Source organism: Corvus moneduloides, chromosome 24 (assembly GCF_009650955.1).
Source record: "Corvus moneduloides isolate bCorMon1 chromosome 24, bCorMon1.pri, whole genome shotgun sequence".
NCBI classification, from domain to species: Eukaryota; Metazoa; Chordata; class Aves; order Passeriformes; family Corvidae; genus Corvus; species Corvus moneduloides.
In genome coordinates, this window is record NC_045499.1 from 6,561,458 (window position 1) to 6,576,552 (window position 15,095).

At 49.3% G+C, this 15,095-nt stretch overlaps 1 protein-coding gene across 1 annotated transcript; it reads left to right on the plus strand.

Moving 5' to 3' along the window:
• Positions 1 to 7,885: 7,885 nt before the first annotated feature.
• GUCA1B (guanylate cyclase activator 1B) lies at positions 7,886 to 14,311 on the plus strand. The gene is made up of 4 exons (XM_032133367.1): positions 7,886 to 8,315; positions 9,566 to 9,715; positions 11,378 to 11,492; positions 12,119 to 14,311. The coding sequence occupies exons 1-4, from the start codon at positions 8,112 to 8,114 to the stop codon at positions 12,244 to 12,246; spliced, it is 597 nt and encodes a 198-aa protein (XP_031989258.1). The 5' UTR covers positions 7,886 to 8,111; the 3' UTR covers positions 12,247 to 14,311.
• Positions 14,312 to 15,095: the final 784 nt, after the last annotated feature.

Genomic DNA, 15,095 nt, shown 5'->3' on the forward strand with positions numbered 1-15,095 from the left:
CTGCTAGAGGTTACTTGGGACTCATCTGCTTCAAAAAAACTGAATTAATTTAACGAGAAAAGGCCCTATGCTGTGTAACTGCTGTATTGTGTATGTTACTGCACCCTGAAACCACCAGATCGAGCAGGGTGACTCCTCTGCCAGGAAGAGTCACACACACCTCACTAAGCGGGGCCCAGAACCGTTACAAGCACAACAGCTTCAATAGTTCAATACAGCTTCCACAATTCAACATTCCAGAGCACGTTATTTGTGCTCAACGAGCACACGGAGGGCAAGCCCCCAGCAGACCTGGGCTGCAAACCCTGAGCAGGAGATAAAGCCACAAACAAGCAACAGCAAGAACAGGCAGCAGAATTTCAAAAGCCTCCACTTACACCTTGGAGAAGGGGCTGATCTGATCTCGTGCTCCTTCAGTCCTGTCAGACTGGCACGGAGGAGGAGAAAGGCTCACCCAACTGAGAGGCTTTAGCCCAGCCGAGGTGCAGGGGCCCAGGCTGAAGCACAGGGGCTCTTTCACCACAGAGACAAACTCTGAAAGTCATTTAATGACTTTTCCATGAATGCCCTGAATGCAGCACAATCACTGGCAAACAGCACTGACCTGTAATAACCAGGATGTTTATCCAGAAGGACATGAACTGCAAGTCTGCCTGCACTGCTGCTAAAAATCGAGTGCTGTTTACTTAATGTTTTTCTTAAGTAACCCCGTGTTGCTCACACAATTGCAGCCAGCCAACAATATTTTCCTTGTGTAGAACAAAGCCAAACAAACAAAATTAATGCCCGTTCCTCTCCAAGAAGAGGCAACATTCAGTATCTTTAGATTTTGGGAGGGGATTTCTGCACTACACATGTGCTCAGAAGGTGCATCTCCTATATTCATTTGTAAATCCTGAAACAGAGGTGAGAAATTACAAATATTCCCATTAATAAAGCAGTTACAGGACAAGTAAAACCTCTGCCATAAGCCCTGAATATTGCCGGAGGAGTTGCAAAATGCATCTCGTAGCAGAGATGGAGAAAATTTTAAAAAATCCTATCCAAGAACTAGTCTAGGAACAGGTTTTATTTGTCCAAATACCTGCAGATCCCATTCAGATGCAAGTGCTCACACAAAATTAATCCAAACACAACTCAGTTTATCTGTTAATCTTTTCTGCAAAGAAAATGTTCAGCTTCAACTGCAAACCACCTTTAAATAATAGTTTGAAAATGTGTGGTCACATTACCAGACTGTTTCCCAGGAACTGCAAAGGGTCAGGAAGCAATCATCAAAATTATTTCAGTGCTCCTGAAACTCTGCTGTGTTGGTTCTCTATGTTGAAAATGCGGTCAGAATTAAATTTTCAGAAGCGTGCTTGCAAAGACACAAGGTCCAGATTAATCCTGGACTTAGAACTGAGACCAAAACCAGGTATTGATTTCTCTTGAAAAGGAAAAAAAAAAGTGACATTTTAAAGAACCCTTACTACGGCTGGTTTCCACGATCTCTTTTACACTGAACTCTGCAAGCAGTCCCTTCTAATATCGTGTGTTGTGCACACACGTTTGCAAGACCAGGAGTAAATTCAAACCCCCAGAACAGGAGAGATTCGTTCCCCTCTCACAGCAGAGGAGTCGGGTCACAAGGTGGGTGCTGGCTGGGATTGTCCCTGGGCCCGCAGACAGCGTCTGTCAGTGCTCCACACCACAATGCTTTATGACCTTTTATCACCAATGACTTGTTGACACAATAACTGAGAGCAAATCAACTTGAATCCCATTGCTGGGCTCAGACGGTGAGTCAGCCTCTTACAACCTTCAACTTCGATCCGGTGGGTTCCACTGATGCCAGACTCCCGGGGAATGTCTGTGCACACTCACCGGCTTTGCCAAGGCAGGCTTGGCCCTCTCTCGAGGCTCCTCAGCGCACAAACCCAGGGATTATCCAGTTCTCTTTATTCCCACTCAATTTGAGTGGTGTGTGAGGATAATTAGCACATCCCTGTGCTGCTAATGCATCTCTGGTCAGTGATGTAATTACTCCCTGTACCCTAATTATTAGTATTTCTCCTTGCAGACATTCACCCCAACAAGAACAACTCAAACTCAGGAAGGAGCAGCCAGCCTGCAGCCACACCCCCGAGGGCTGCCGAGGAGTGACCAAGGTCAGGGACAGCCCCGGCCAGCTCTGGTGACACTCGGGGCTCTGGTGAGGTGCCAGACAGTCCAACAACACACGGAGCACCAGGAAAACCGACCTGAAGCCCGATGCAGTTTGCTGCACAGACGCTTTCGCTCCCCACCTGCAGACCCAGATATATTCAGTTCCTGCTCCACCTCATCCATTAAAGCCTCTGGAGAAGGAAGGGTCTGCTCGGGGTTCACTGCTGCGAACCCACAGACCCCGCTCCTTGCTCGTTACCTTTGTTTGATTGCATTATCCTGTATTTCATGGAACTTATTAATTTTTTCAAAGACAAACCTTCACCCAGAGAAACTGAGGCTGAATTTCCATCCGACGCCGAATCACCTCCCTACACCGGGAGCCCGGGGCTCCCACATTTCAGAGTTCTGTACATCTCCTGCCTCCCACCACCCGTGCTGCCCCCAACACACCTGAACACGATTAACTCTTTGAATTCCCAGCTTCCGCATCCCAGTCTGGTCACCTCAGCCCCTGCCACGGCCAGGCAGCCCGTGAAGTTGGAAGGGGAACGAGCTGTTTGTTACACGAAGTGCGGGGTTTTGGGGTGTAACAGCTGCCATCCGAAAACTGCAGTGGGTGAAGGGGGTGGGGGGAAAACACCAGCCTTACCCTAACTTTAGGCCTCGCTTTACACCGACTTGAAAGGCGTAGCCCGGGGCTAGCAGAGCGCAGCCCGCGGAGCCGATGGGAAGGAGCGGTAAATTGGCATTTTCAGCGGGCTCTGCCCTCCCGGCTGCGCCCGGACCCGCTCGGCGCCCCCGCACCGCCGCCCTTCTGCCGGGGCCGGGGCGCTCCAGCCTCCGGACCCCCGCACGGAGCCCCGCGTGCGCCCCGAGCCCCGCCGGCCCCGCTCCGCCCGGGAGCTCTACGCGGGACGGGGCCGCGCCCGGCGGCTCCCGGGCCGGGCGGATCCCGCGGCCGGTCCCGTCCGAGCCCCGCACAGCTCACCCGGTCCGTCCGTCCGTCTTCTATCGATCGATCCGTCCGTCCGTCGGGCTGCGGCGGGTCCGTCCCGCGGGGGCTCGGGGCCGCCCCGCGGGGCCCACGCGTGGGGCAGCGGCGCTCGGGCAGCGGCGGCCGCGCTCGCCCAGCGCCCGCCCCGCCCTCCCCCTCACCTGCCCAGGTGCGCTCGGCGCAGCCGCGCCGCCCGCCCCGCCCCCGCGGGGGGACCGCACGCAGAGCCCGCAGAGCCCCCAAACCCCGCACGGGGACCCGGGACGAGCGGAGCGCCCGATCCCCCGGCCTTCTGCCGCGGCCCTTTTCCTGTCAAATGGAGTATTTAGGAAACTTCCACACGGGATTTTTTTTTTTTTTTCCCCTTGTAAACGGAGTATTTAGGAAAGGAAGTTTGCTTTTAAACGGGATATCTTTGCCTTTTAAATGGAATATTTTGTGAAGAAAACATAAAGTTCCTGGGCTTTTTCGCAGTTCAAAGCATATTCAGCTGAGTCATAGAATCACAGCATAATTAAGGCTGGAAAAGACCTCTAAGATCATTGAGTCCAAACATTAACCCAGCACTGCCAGGCCCACCACTAAACCGTGTCCCTTAGCACCACATCCGCACGGTTTTGAACACTTCCAGGGACGGTGACTCTGCCGCTTCCATGGGCAGCCTGTTCCAGTGCTTGTCCATCCTTTCAGTGAAGAAATTCTCCCAAATATCCAACCTAAACCTCCCCTAGCACAATTTAAGTACATTTCCTCTTGTCCTAAATCCATCCATATAGGTCCATATCCGGTCAATGACAGCACGGGATGAAGCCAAACCCTGAAGTCAGCTCTGATTAAAGCCACAAGCACATACTTTTTTCTCTGAAAAGCATAAAAATGTCCCTCTTCCCTGCCTCCATCCCCACTCTGGGGTCACACCTACCCCTGGGAAGGGGCTCAGCAGCTTCTCCCTGGTCCCTCTGCAGTCTCCTGCCCTCCAGCCTCGCGTCTTATTTATTTTCCCTGTAGGTGGAGAGCCATGACTCAGTGGTGAATCTTGGTTTCAAGGATCATACAATACTTCACCATTCAGTTTCAATTAACCAGGAAAAAAATGGGAATTTCCCTTCTCCTTCTCATCATGAGCCCTATGGAAAATGCTGAACCCTGCCTTTGGGAAGGCTGACTTACACCCACAGCTCAGTCCTGAGCCAAGAGTTTGGAACTAGACAAAATGTTGGAGATCTTCACACACAGACAAAACAATTCAACATTTTTCTGGGGAAGTTTGCCTTGCCGGATGCCAAGTGCAAGGTGGATAATTCAGGCTTCATCCAGCATGGAATTCCACTCAGAGGAAATATTTAGCAGGAGTTTGTCAGCACACAAGAAAATCTTTCTGGCAATCAGCAGAAGATACCCCAGGGCCAGTGCTCTCTATGTTGGGTGACACTGCAGTGGATGGGTTTCGTTGGTGGTACCTGACCATTTCTGATGTGTAAATCAAGGGACAGCTGCTCCTGCAATGAAACACCCTTGTTATTCCTGCTGTATAAAAACATGCAGTGGTAGGACAATTTTGGGAGCAACTGGGAAGAGACACAGGGAGATATTGGGCTGAACTCCAGGCTCTTTGATCTCTCCTCAGATGGGTCAGCACAAAAACTGCCGTTCATCCTCCCTGCATTCCTGCTGTCCACGCCTCCATCTCGCCTGGCGACGACAGGGAAATTTAAGGATGCTTTGGGTTGGCTTTGTTTGTGGTGGATGCTTGGGGAGCTGTGGAAGGAGCCACCAGCAGTGCTGCTGCTCGTGCTCCTGCTGCCTTGGCTGTCTGTGGCAGTGCTGGGAGCTGCCTGGGTGGAGTTTTGCCCTTCCTGGGCACACTGGAAGGACACTCAAGATGCCCAACCCGCAGGTCAGGGCTGGGGGATTTAAAAAATGGAGCAATGTGGCAAAACAGCTGGGTGAGGACTGCTCCAGCTTGGGAGCTCCAGCTCGGGAGAAGGGTCCAGTCCTGCCTGCAGTCTCCCTGAAGCTGGTCCCCTCTGGCAGGCAGCTGTGCCTGCCAGCACCCTGCTGCCTCTGCCACAGCCACTGCTGCCTTCCCAGCACCGACACAGATGCCAAACAAATGAGTCTTCCCAGCCCTCTGCAGGGTTTGGTGGTTTTTTTTTTCCTCTTGAGTTTCTACCAGCCTGTGCTGAAGCGTGTGGCAGCACGTTGGGGTAGGCAGCTGACGGGAAATAGGCTGTCTTTTTCCATGCTCTTGGCTGGGAAACTCCGGAGCTTTGGAGCTGTAGAGGTGATAATCCAGGGATAACTCATTAGGCAGGACATGCAATCAGATGTTACCTGTTTGTAACTGATCATCCGAAGTGTTCGCTCTGACACAACACACAGCGCTGATCCTGCTCCTTCAGGCAGACAAACAGCACCAACCTCTTCACTGCAGTGTTTTCTAGAAATGACTCTTTTTATTTTTACTTCTCTCTGTTTATATTTACCTCTATCTGCATCAGTTTTTTTGAATCAAAGTAAGAAGTAATTTGACTGATAAAATGTGCCTTATTAAGTGACATCCTGCTGGCTGAGAGACAGCAGCTCTCTCAGTGCAGTCTGCAGAGCACACAGAGGACATGCAGAGGAATTTTCATACCAGGAGCTATGGGATTTACTTTATTTCAGTGCCAAATTAATATCACTATTTTATCAACACGATTGTATGCCATGAAACCTGCAATAGCAGCAGCTGGGCTTTGTACTCCAGGTCTCTTGCAGCCCTTTGTTCCTGGCTGGAGAAGATTGCAGTCATCAAAACAAAGAGGAACCATTTTCTCTCCTGGGAACAGAGCACCAAGTTCCCATAAGGCAAAACAAAATTATGCAATGAGTCAAGACAATGTCCTGGGCATGTGGAGTCTTGCTGTGCGCTCTCAGCACTCGCATTCCAGCAGGCAGCTCCGTGCAGGAGAGCTGCACAAAATGGTGGAGAGGCTTCACCCCAGCACATCCCAAACTCCCCAGCTGTGCTGCAGGAAAAGGGAATGGATCCTCCCCACCGCTGTCCTGGCAGCACCTCTGTGGCCTGGGGCTGTTTGAGACCCCAGGAGAACTCCTGGCCTCACCAGGCAAGATAATTCCAAAAATTATATAAAATAATTTATAAACATGACTGTGGCTACCAAAGACTTCTTTCCAGTAGCTCTATGAAGAGAAAAACAGGGGGGGGATGGATTTACTGTTATTTTTCTGATGAGCCAGCCCTTGAGCTGCTCTGTTGTGGACGAGGCATCTCCAAGTCAGAGGTGAAATTCAGCTGAAGCATTTCCAAAGGGAAGGGTTGAGTTCATTAACTGTGTTGCGTTCTTCTGGGCGCGAGGATAGACAAGAATATTATTATATAAAAATGCTTTAATTTAAATAGAACAGTCTTAAATTTTCTGGCAACTTCTCTGGCCCTTCCCATCCATCTCTAGGCTTCTGCTGTGCTGTCTCTATCCTCTCTTTGCTCTTCTTTTAAGTGAAACCAAACCTTGCCTGGGTATCCTTACATGTAACAGTGTAAGGTTGTATTAGACTCCTGCAAATCTCTGTATGTATATATATATATTTTATATATATATATGCACCTAGTACACTGCTGGGTTACTTGCAGGTGTCAGTGCATTCAGAGCAAATCCCACTCTTACAGTGCTGCATGAATTGCTCTACTGTTCTGCAATATCAAATTCAAATTTCAGCCTGGTTCTTAGCCAGTATTCTTCCATGAGAGAGGCTCTTCTTACCTAACCAACACCAAAAATTGTTCCAAAAAAGTGAGCAGCTTAAATCCATCTGGACCTTGGCATTAGGATAGGAGAATCTATTGTTTTCTATTAATGCTGCTCCAATCCTCTTAATGAAGATATCAGGCTGGCTTGGGCACATTTATAGCTCAGGTCATTCTTTCCAGTGGACACAGACTGGGTTCAGAGCAACTGGTTTGGTGTGGAGAAAAGCTGGTGGCTCCTGCAGGAGAAGGAAAGGGCTCTGTGTATGTGGAGAGGAGGGGCTGAGCCACGGCTGTGAGCGGTGCTGGACAGAAGGAGCCCAGGGAAGGAAGAGCCACACTTGGTGTCTGTAATCAACTCAGTAAATGAGGGTCAGGGGGAAGGGTAGGCAGGAGGGGAATTCCCATGGACACAAAAAGGGGAAGGAAATAAGAAGAATATGCTCTAAAAATATGGACATAATTCCTGTTCTTTTTAGCTTAAAGCTATAAGATGGAGATGTGACAATAAGAGGAATGTGTGTGTTTGTATCCAGGTGCCTCCACTAATTCTCTCAACCATTTTGTAGAGCACAGCTACAGCAGACATTCAGTTAATTTAATGCATTAGCAGGTTTCTTTATGGAAGTGTTTGTTTTCTCAGGAGTTCCCCTCTGTGATTGTTGTTTTTTCCTATGCCCCCTCTCACTGAAGCACTGAGCAACCCCCACAGGCAGGTAATACAAGCCAGCATTGCAAAGATAAATGTTCCTTCCCCTATAATCCCTTTTTTCCTCTGGAAGACTCTACAGGACAGAGCGGGGCTGTGTGTTGTGTGCAAAGGGAACCTCGGCTCCCAAATTCTTTGACATGGAGGTATTAATGTGTAGAAAGACACTGAGCCCCTGGAGTTTGCTTCTAAATAGGGCACAGCTCAGAACATCTGAAGGTCTCTGGGGCTCATGGGTGGGAATCTTCTAATGATCTTTAGTTATTTTTATCCGTGCCCAGTGCTCTGTGCTCCGGGGCAGAGGAGCCACTCTCAGATCTCCTGGGGAGCACACGGAGCTGCAGCACCGGGAGCTGGGCAGGGGAGGAGGAACAAGAAACTAAAACACAGAAGAGAGAAGGTGACACAGCATTAACATCAGACAGAGGCACGAGACAGCAAGAAGAAAAAGAACAAAGGACTTTTCTTCTTTTCCTTCTGTTTTTAATCCTGCTTTCTGGGGGAAAATGGGACAGCAGTTCACCAATGCTGAAGAGGATCAAGGAGAGATTGATGTTGCAGAGCTGCAGGAATGGTATAAGAAGTTTGTGGTGGAATGTCCCAGTGGGACCCTCTTCATGCACGAGTTCAAGAGGTTCTTCGGGGTCCAGGATAATCAGGAAGCAGCAGAGTATGTGGAGAACATGTTCAGGGCTTTTGACAAGAATGGGGTAAGTGCTGAGAAGGTTTTACAGGTATTTGTGTAACAATTTCTGCAGTGGGGAGGTGTTTGGGTTGTGCCCACCCTTCATGGGACTGAGGTGGGGGCGAGGAACCCCCGAGGGCAGGAGAAGGAGCACAGGCTGGTCTGGATTATCTCCTCAAATCTCTACCTAAATTAAGGTCAGAATGTCCCCTGAAAGGACTAAGATTGAATTAATTTAGGCAGTCACACTTTGAGACAGTGTTGTAACGCCCTCAAACAGCCAAGGCTCCCACATGGCAGAAACATCTCTCTGTTGAGATAGGGGGGAAATTACAGTGCAGGAAAGTCCTATTCAGGCTTGTTCTGTGTCGGAGGAAGTGTCTGCATCAAGTATGAACAGGTGGTTTGTAATAAAATATTGATTTTAGCTTTGCTTTCCAGAAGGAAAGGAATGCTGAACAATTCAGACATTCTGGTCTTGATTCCCTTTGCCGTATTTGTCATGAGACACCTGGGAGAAGTGGGTTTTCTGGTTTAGTCACAGTTCCTGCATCCCCTGCACTGCTGCCACGGGCAGCCTGGGATGCTTTGGGTTCTCAAAGAGTGGAACTCAGCTGCCTTGGGTGAGCAACGTTTGCCAAATGGTTCAATTATTTTTTTCCTGAAGCTCTCGATCACATTCCAAGTGTGGGGATGTTTGTCCCTTGTATCCATACAGGAAAGGGGGACTCAGGTTGTTCATCTCTGATCAACTCATCTCCCTTAAGCTCCCTTTGAAAACAGCAGCAAAATCACATTGAAGTGGCAGCAAAAGTCAGTTTGTGAGAAAGGATTAAAAAAGGCCATGGAAGATGTGGGCAGGTCAGGCTTGTCTCAGAATTCCAAGTTGTAAAAACCCAAATTCCTGCAAAAAATGAAAGGTTCGGGTCCCAAATTCTGTTATGAAAGCTGTGCAGAAAAGGTAGCAGAGCAAACTGTGCATAAAAGATGAAGTCCCATTCCTAATTTATGGGAGCTTCCCTGACAGGACAGAGAATCTGGTTTTAAGGGCTGCTGGTGCGTGACAGGATGGGGGAGGAGGTGCACAGGGTGTGGCTGTGCCTGCTGCTGGTCCTGAACTGCTCCAAACCTTCTTTACAGTGCCTGACAAAGACCTGTCCCATGCATTATCCTTTTGGCAGTTTTAACCCAGGTTTTCTGGAATCTGTAAAGCAGTTCTCTATCAACTTTCTACCCAGTTAATGTCATCCAGCTGCTGCTTTTCTGTTGCCACAGGATAACACCATTGATTTTCTGGAATACGTAGCTGCCTTGAATCTTGTTTTACGAGGAAAACTGGAACACAAGCTGAGGTGGACGTTCAAAGTGTATGACAAGGATGGGAATGGCTGCATAGATAAACCTGAGCTGCTGGAAATTGTTGAAGTAAGTGGGCATTGCCCAATCACTTTTTTAAGCAATCCCTGCTCTTTGGCAATGTTATGATGTGTATGGGGTTTGTGATAATCAGGTTTCAGGGCAGCTGTGGATGGTGATGAAGTGAAAATGCCTGACCTTGGTGAAAGGGTTTGGAGCCTGCTGGGGTGTCTGAGGGCTCTGCTGTACCCACTGTGGGCAGCCTGGCCCTGCTGCTGCCCAGAAATGCACCCTCTGGGTTCTGGAGATCCTGGAGCTCTGCTCTGCCTTTCTTTTCAACCTCTCAGCACCAAGGTTCCCTGTGCTGGCCTGGGGAGGAGGGTTTCACCCCATGCCCTTGCTGGGGCTGTGTCCTGGCTGGGTGGTTGGTGAGAATACCCTGAGAGGCACCAATTAGCACCGAAATTCCTTTGTACCGGTGCCTTTCTGGGTTTCTGCTGTGTCCTGCCTTGGATGTAACCAGTGATGGTGTGGAGCTGTGAGAAGAGGCCTCGCAGTGACTCCATGGTTTGGTTGGCAGGGTGGGAGCTGGTGTCTTCTGCCAAGTGATGGAACAAGGGGAAATCACCTCGAGTTTCACCAGGGGAGGTTTAGATGATTATCAGGAAAAATTTCTTCACTGAAAGTGTTGTCCAGCCGTGACACAGGAATCACCATCCCTGCAGGGATGTAAAGGCTGTGTAGATGTGACAGCTGGGGACAGGGGTTAGGGGTGGCCTTGGCAGTGCTGGGGGAACAGTTGGATTGGAGGATCCTGAAGGTCTCTTTTCCAACCTGAAGGATGCTGTGGGGCTGAGCAGGCAGCCAGGGACAGGTACCTGTGCTCTTACCTGAGCTGAAATATCTCGGTGGCTGTGCTGCAGCACCGCAGGGATGGTTCCCCTGCACAGCACTGCCTGGCAGGGTGATAACCACTGCTTATCACCCATCTGAGCATCTCAGGGGAGTGCAGTGCCAGGAATTGCCCCTGTGGACAGCAGGGCCTCCGGCTGGGGAGGGTGAGCAGCTGGTCACCTGCAGCAGCTGGTGTGGCAGCAGGGCAGCCTGTCTGGGCCACGACCCATTATAGTTTTGAGGTCAACCAAGAATTGTCCAGAACTGTGAGGCCACTGCTAATCCTCTCTCTGGGAAGACTTTAGACAAAACCCTTCAGCCTAAGCAGTAAAGGTAACGATGGACAGGTGGTGCCACAGGAGTAGATAAAATCTGACCCTTTCCCATGGCAAAGGGGAGCAGAAACTGGGGGTCAAAATCTGTGCTAATACAGGTTTGATCTGCAGCCTGGGCACAGCTTCCCCAGAGAGAGGGCTGGGTTAGTCCAGATGTGCCTGGCTTTGGATGTTAGGAAAAAATCACAGTCAAGGCTTATGATTTTTTCCGTCTGTGGAACTGTTGCTTTGTTCTTTGCAAAGAAACCCTGAGGTCTGGCCAATATGTGTAAGGGAAACAGGAGGGCAGCAGCTGCACAGAGCAAATGAGGTAATTAACGTGCAGTGAGGGTAGGCATAAGGTCAGGGGTTCTGTTCTAGATCTGAGGCTGTTGAGGGGCAGATCTTTTCAGAAAGGTTAAACCCACAGCCTTTGAAAAAGACCTTCTCAGTGTTGGGATGATAATGGAGTTCACTGCTTTTCATTTTCCAGTCCCTTTCCTAATTTGTGAACTCCTTTCAGTCCATCTACAGGCTGAAGAGGGTGTGTTGGTCGGACGTGGAGGACAGGACCCCGCTGCTGACACCAGAGGAGGTGGTGGACAGGATATTTCAGCTGGTGGATGAGAACGGGGATGGTGAGTGATGGATGGCACAGATTGCATTCCTGCCTGATGAGAGCTCACCTGTGCTGGGCTGGCTGCCTCTGATCCTGGCTGCCCAGAGATCACTTGGCTCTATTGTGTTACTCACAATGCACACGCTGGGTTTGGTTCTGCTCTGTTCCACAGTCAAAAGTGACTTTGAAGGTGCAGCAGGGTGAAATCTTTTCCATTGTTATTTTAATGTAAAATACCAAGGAGTCACTGCTCTGTCTGGATTTGGATGTCGCTCAGATCCCATCCTCTGACAGCCCCCAGCAACCAGAGGGCAGGTCCCAATCCCAGCACAAAGAGCTGAGTAAAGACGCTGGTTCCAGTCAAACTGGGGCTTGCAGGACCTGACTGGCACCGGTCCTGGAAGAGCCTGGGTGAGCCCCTGCAGCATCTGGAGTCTCCTGTTGGATGGGGCAGGTGGGAATGCCCGGGGTCACAGCCCCTGGTTTGTCTTTAGCTGCCTGGCCTGGCAGAGGTGGGGAAATTAAGTAAGGTCGTGTCTGATTAGCATTTTATCTGACACATGGCTGGAATTGCTTCCTGCCTCCTCCTTGTCTCTTATCTCTGTGTTCTGACTGCCCATCTCGTGTCCCCCTCCTCACCCACAGGGCAGTTGTCTCTTGATGAGTTCATTGATGGAGCCAGGAGGGACAAGTGGGTGATGAAGATGTTGCAAATGGATGTGAACCCTGGGGGATGGATCACTGAGCAGAGGAGGAAGAGTGCTTTGTTCTGAGAAAATTCGGGTTTGGCACAGCTGAAAACCTGATGCTGACTCCCAAGTGTGACCCTTCCTCTAGCCTGGTAGTGACTTTCCTTTTTAATTCGATCTCAGCATGCAGATGAAAACCTGAGTGGTTTAAGGAGCCGTATCTCGATGTAAAACCCACGTGCTGAGCACCGCTGGTACCCAGGGACTATTTCTGGCCCATGAATAAGTCCTTTTGTGTACACAATACTGTGTTTGTCAGCTCTGGTTTTTGGTTACACCCCAAGGAACAAACTTTTTGTGGCTTCCTGCAGCAGACCCTGAGCAGGGTTTGGAGCTGGTGACAGATGGGACTGGGAGGTGAGGAAAGGAGCCAGGGGTGCTGTCTCCAGAGCAGACTGGTGCTGGCATCGCTCACTGCTGCAGAGTTACAACAGCTCACACCAATACAGCTGCTCTGGCAGGTGTTGGGCATTCAGGGTGTCTCGATGTGTGTTTTGTAGCCTTTACTGCTGCTCATGTCAGATTCCTGAAGACCAACACACAACTACCAAAAATGAGAATTGGATCAGAGCAGTGGCCAGGACAACACTCAGAGCTGAGGGAAACAACGTGAGGACTGGGCAGGAGGAGCAGGGACTCCTTCCCCTCCCTCCTGGGGACCAGAGTCTGCTCCTTCTGCCTGCTCGAGGCCTGAGGGGCTGATAGGTGCTGATTCCAAACACTGACATTTCACAGCCCCGTTTAGAGGACAGAACGGCACGGGTGTGACTCGGCTCCTTTTGAGCCCCTGGTTCTTAGGGAATCATCGCTCTGGAACAGCTTTTCCTGCTCTGGGAACAGTGGATGAGCTCAAGGAGCTCCAGGATTTTCACTGCAGTGGGAGAAGTTTAGTATGGAAGCAGAGATGAGGGAAGAGCAGAGTTTTGCTTGGCAGTATCTCTGCAATGAGAGGACTTGTGCTGCTCCATTGGCAGGACCACGGAATCATAAATCATGGATGGTTTGGGTTGGAAGGGACCTTAAAACTCCTCCAGTTCCACCCCCCCTGCAACGAGCAGGGATGCCACATCAGGTTACTCCAAGCCCTGTCTAAACCGGCCTTGAAAAGAATGGAAAAAGTGACAAAAATTCCAGTACAGTGGTTTTACACTGGACTTAATTTAGCCCCCGACCACAGATATAAAATTTACACAGGTTGCAGGCTGAGCTCTGCTGTCCTGACCTGTGTTTCTACATAGATGTGTGTGGAAAATGAATTTGGGTTGAATCAATATTTTGGTTCAACTTTATTGGATGTATTGGTTCATTTACAAGAAAAAAACTCCCCAGGAAAATAACATGAGTTTGTCTCTTTCATTTTAATTTTCCCATGGGATCAGTGGGCCAGGTCATACCAATGAAAAGATTTACAGCCCCTTTTTTGTGGCCTTTAATTAGGACTGTGAGAACTTTCATTAGCTGATTAGTTTGCTGGTTTGTGGTCTTGTCAGTTTACCCAGAGTTTAAATTCCATGAGGAAGTGTTCAGGAGAAGACAAAATCAATGCTAGCGTTCAGATCGTGCACATTTCCACTTTGAAACAGCCTTTCTGTGAGTTCTCTGTAAATACAGACCAGTTGGTGGTGAGCTGACTTATCAGAGCTGATTAGACTCACGCTTTATGCTGCTCTGAGGCAGTTGGTCAAAGCTCTCTCTAGTCAATAGTTTATCAGCCAAAGATCCGAAAGAAAAATCTGACTTGGGAGCTTGGATGAAAACATTCACTTTTATTGATTTTCCAGCTTGTGAAAAAAATGTTTTCATTGGAGGATACAAATCTCGAATTCCTTACATTTCAGCATCTCAACCAAGGTAACACGCTCTGCTTCTTGCACAGTTTTAGAGAGGCTCTTTAGTTCCTAGAGTTGCATTTTGCTGGTTCACTGAAATGCTCCAAATTCTCCAATTCTGCTCGCCCGGTCAGCCCAGGCTCTGCAGGGGCTGTCTGGGGACCTCCAGGCCAGCAGCCCTCCCCTGGTGAGCACTTGTACAGATGTTGGTAGAAGTTTTGTAAAACAGGAATTGAATAAAGAAATATTTATTAAAAACCTTTGTTTTGTAGTACTTATTTGTTAATTAGGTGAAGATCTGTGCAAGCACCAGAGTATCTGACTGAAACTGTAGCCTGTGAGTCTGATATATTGAATTTAGGGGAGGAGCTGCTGGAACAGCTGGGTAAGACAGAGATAAGGCAGAGATAAGGCAGAGATGACGACGCTGTTGCAGAGGCAGAGTAGGGAAGGAGCCTCTTCTGTTTAACTTCCTGTGATGACAGCAGGAACCATGAGAGTATCATTTAAAAAATAATGTTTCTCAATGGAACTTGAAATAGGTGCTTAAATAAAGTGAGCTGACTGCTGCAATCAGACGCTTCTCTTTTAACCCTTCCAGGACTGAAACAGGACCCTTGAGGGCTCAGGAGCTGGGTGGTTCCATGTCCTGTGGCCTGGGCAGGTGTGGGATGGAGGTGCAGGGGATGTGTTTGTGTCAGAGCTGGCATAACCCAATGGAAAATTGTTCCTCTTATCAATTGTAATCTTTTGTCAAGAAATCAAAGGTGCTTTGGCCTTAGTGCTATTTTTAAATCCCTGGGTATAAACACCCTGAGTCCTCCCAAACTCCATTCAACATTCACATCAAGCACTGATGTCAGGCATTTTGCATAATCGGTTTTCCAGACTTAGGCCCAGCTTGAATTGGATTTGACTGATTGGATTTCTTTCTGCTCTAAATTGGGAAACAGGATGGCTTGGAAAAGACAAATGCCGTGTGATTTTTCCGGGCTACCATCTGCTCCCGGGTTTGATGTCCCTGCAGCTGGGCAGGACTCAAGG

Excerpts from the sequence above, each read along its gene's own strand:
- GUCA1B (XM_032133367.1), top strand. The coding sequence starts at position 8,112 with ATGGGACAGCAGTTCACCAATGCTGAAGAGGATCAAGGAGAGATTGAT. Across the intron at positions 8,316-9,565 it reads GGGCTTTTGACAAGAATGGG|GATAACACCATTGATTTTCT; the intron begins GTAAGTGCTGAG and ends CTGTTGCCACAG. Across the intron at positions 9,716-11,377 it reads AGCTGCTGGAAATTGTTGAA|TCCATCTACAGGCTGAAGAG; the intron begins GTAAGTGGGCAT and ends AACTCCTTTCAG.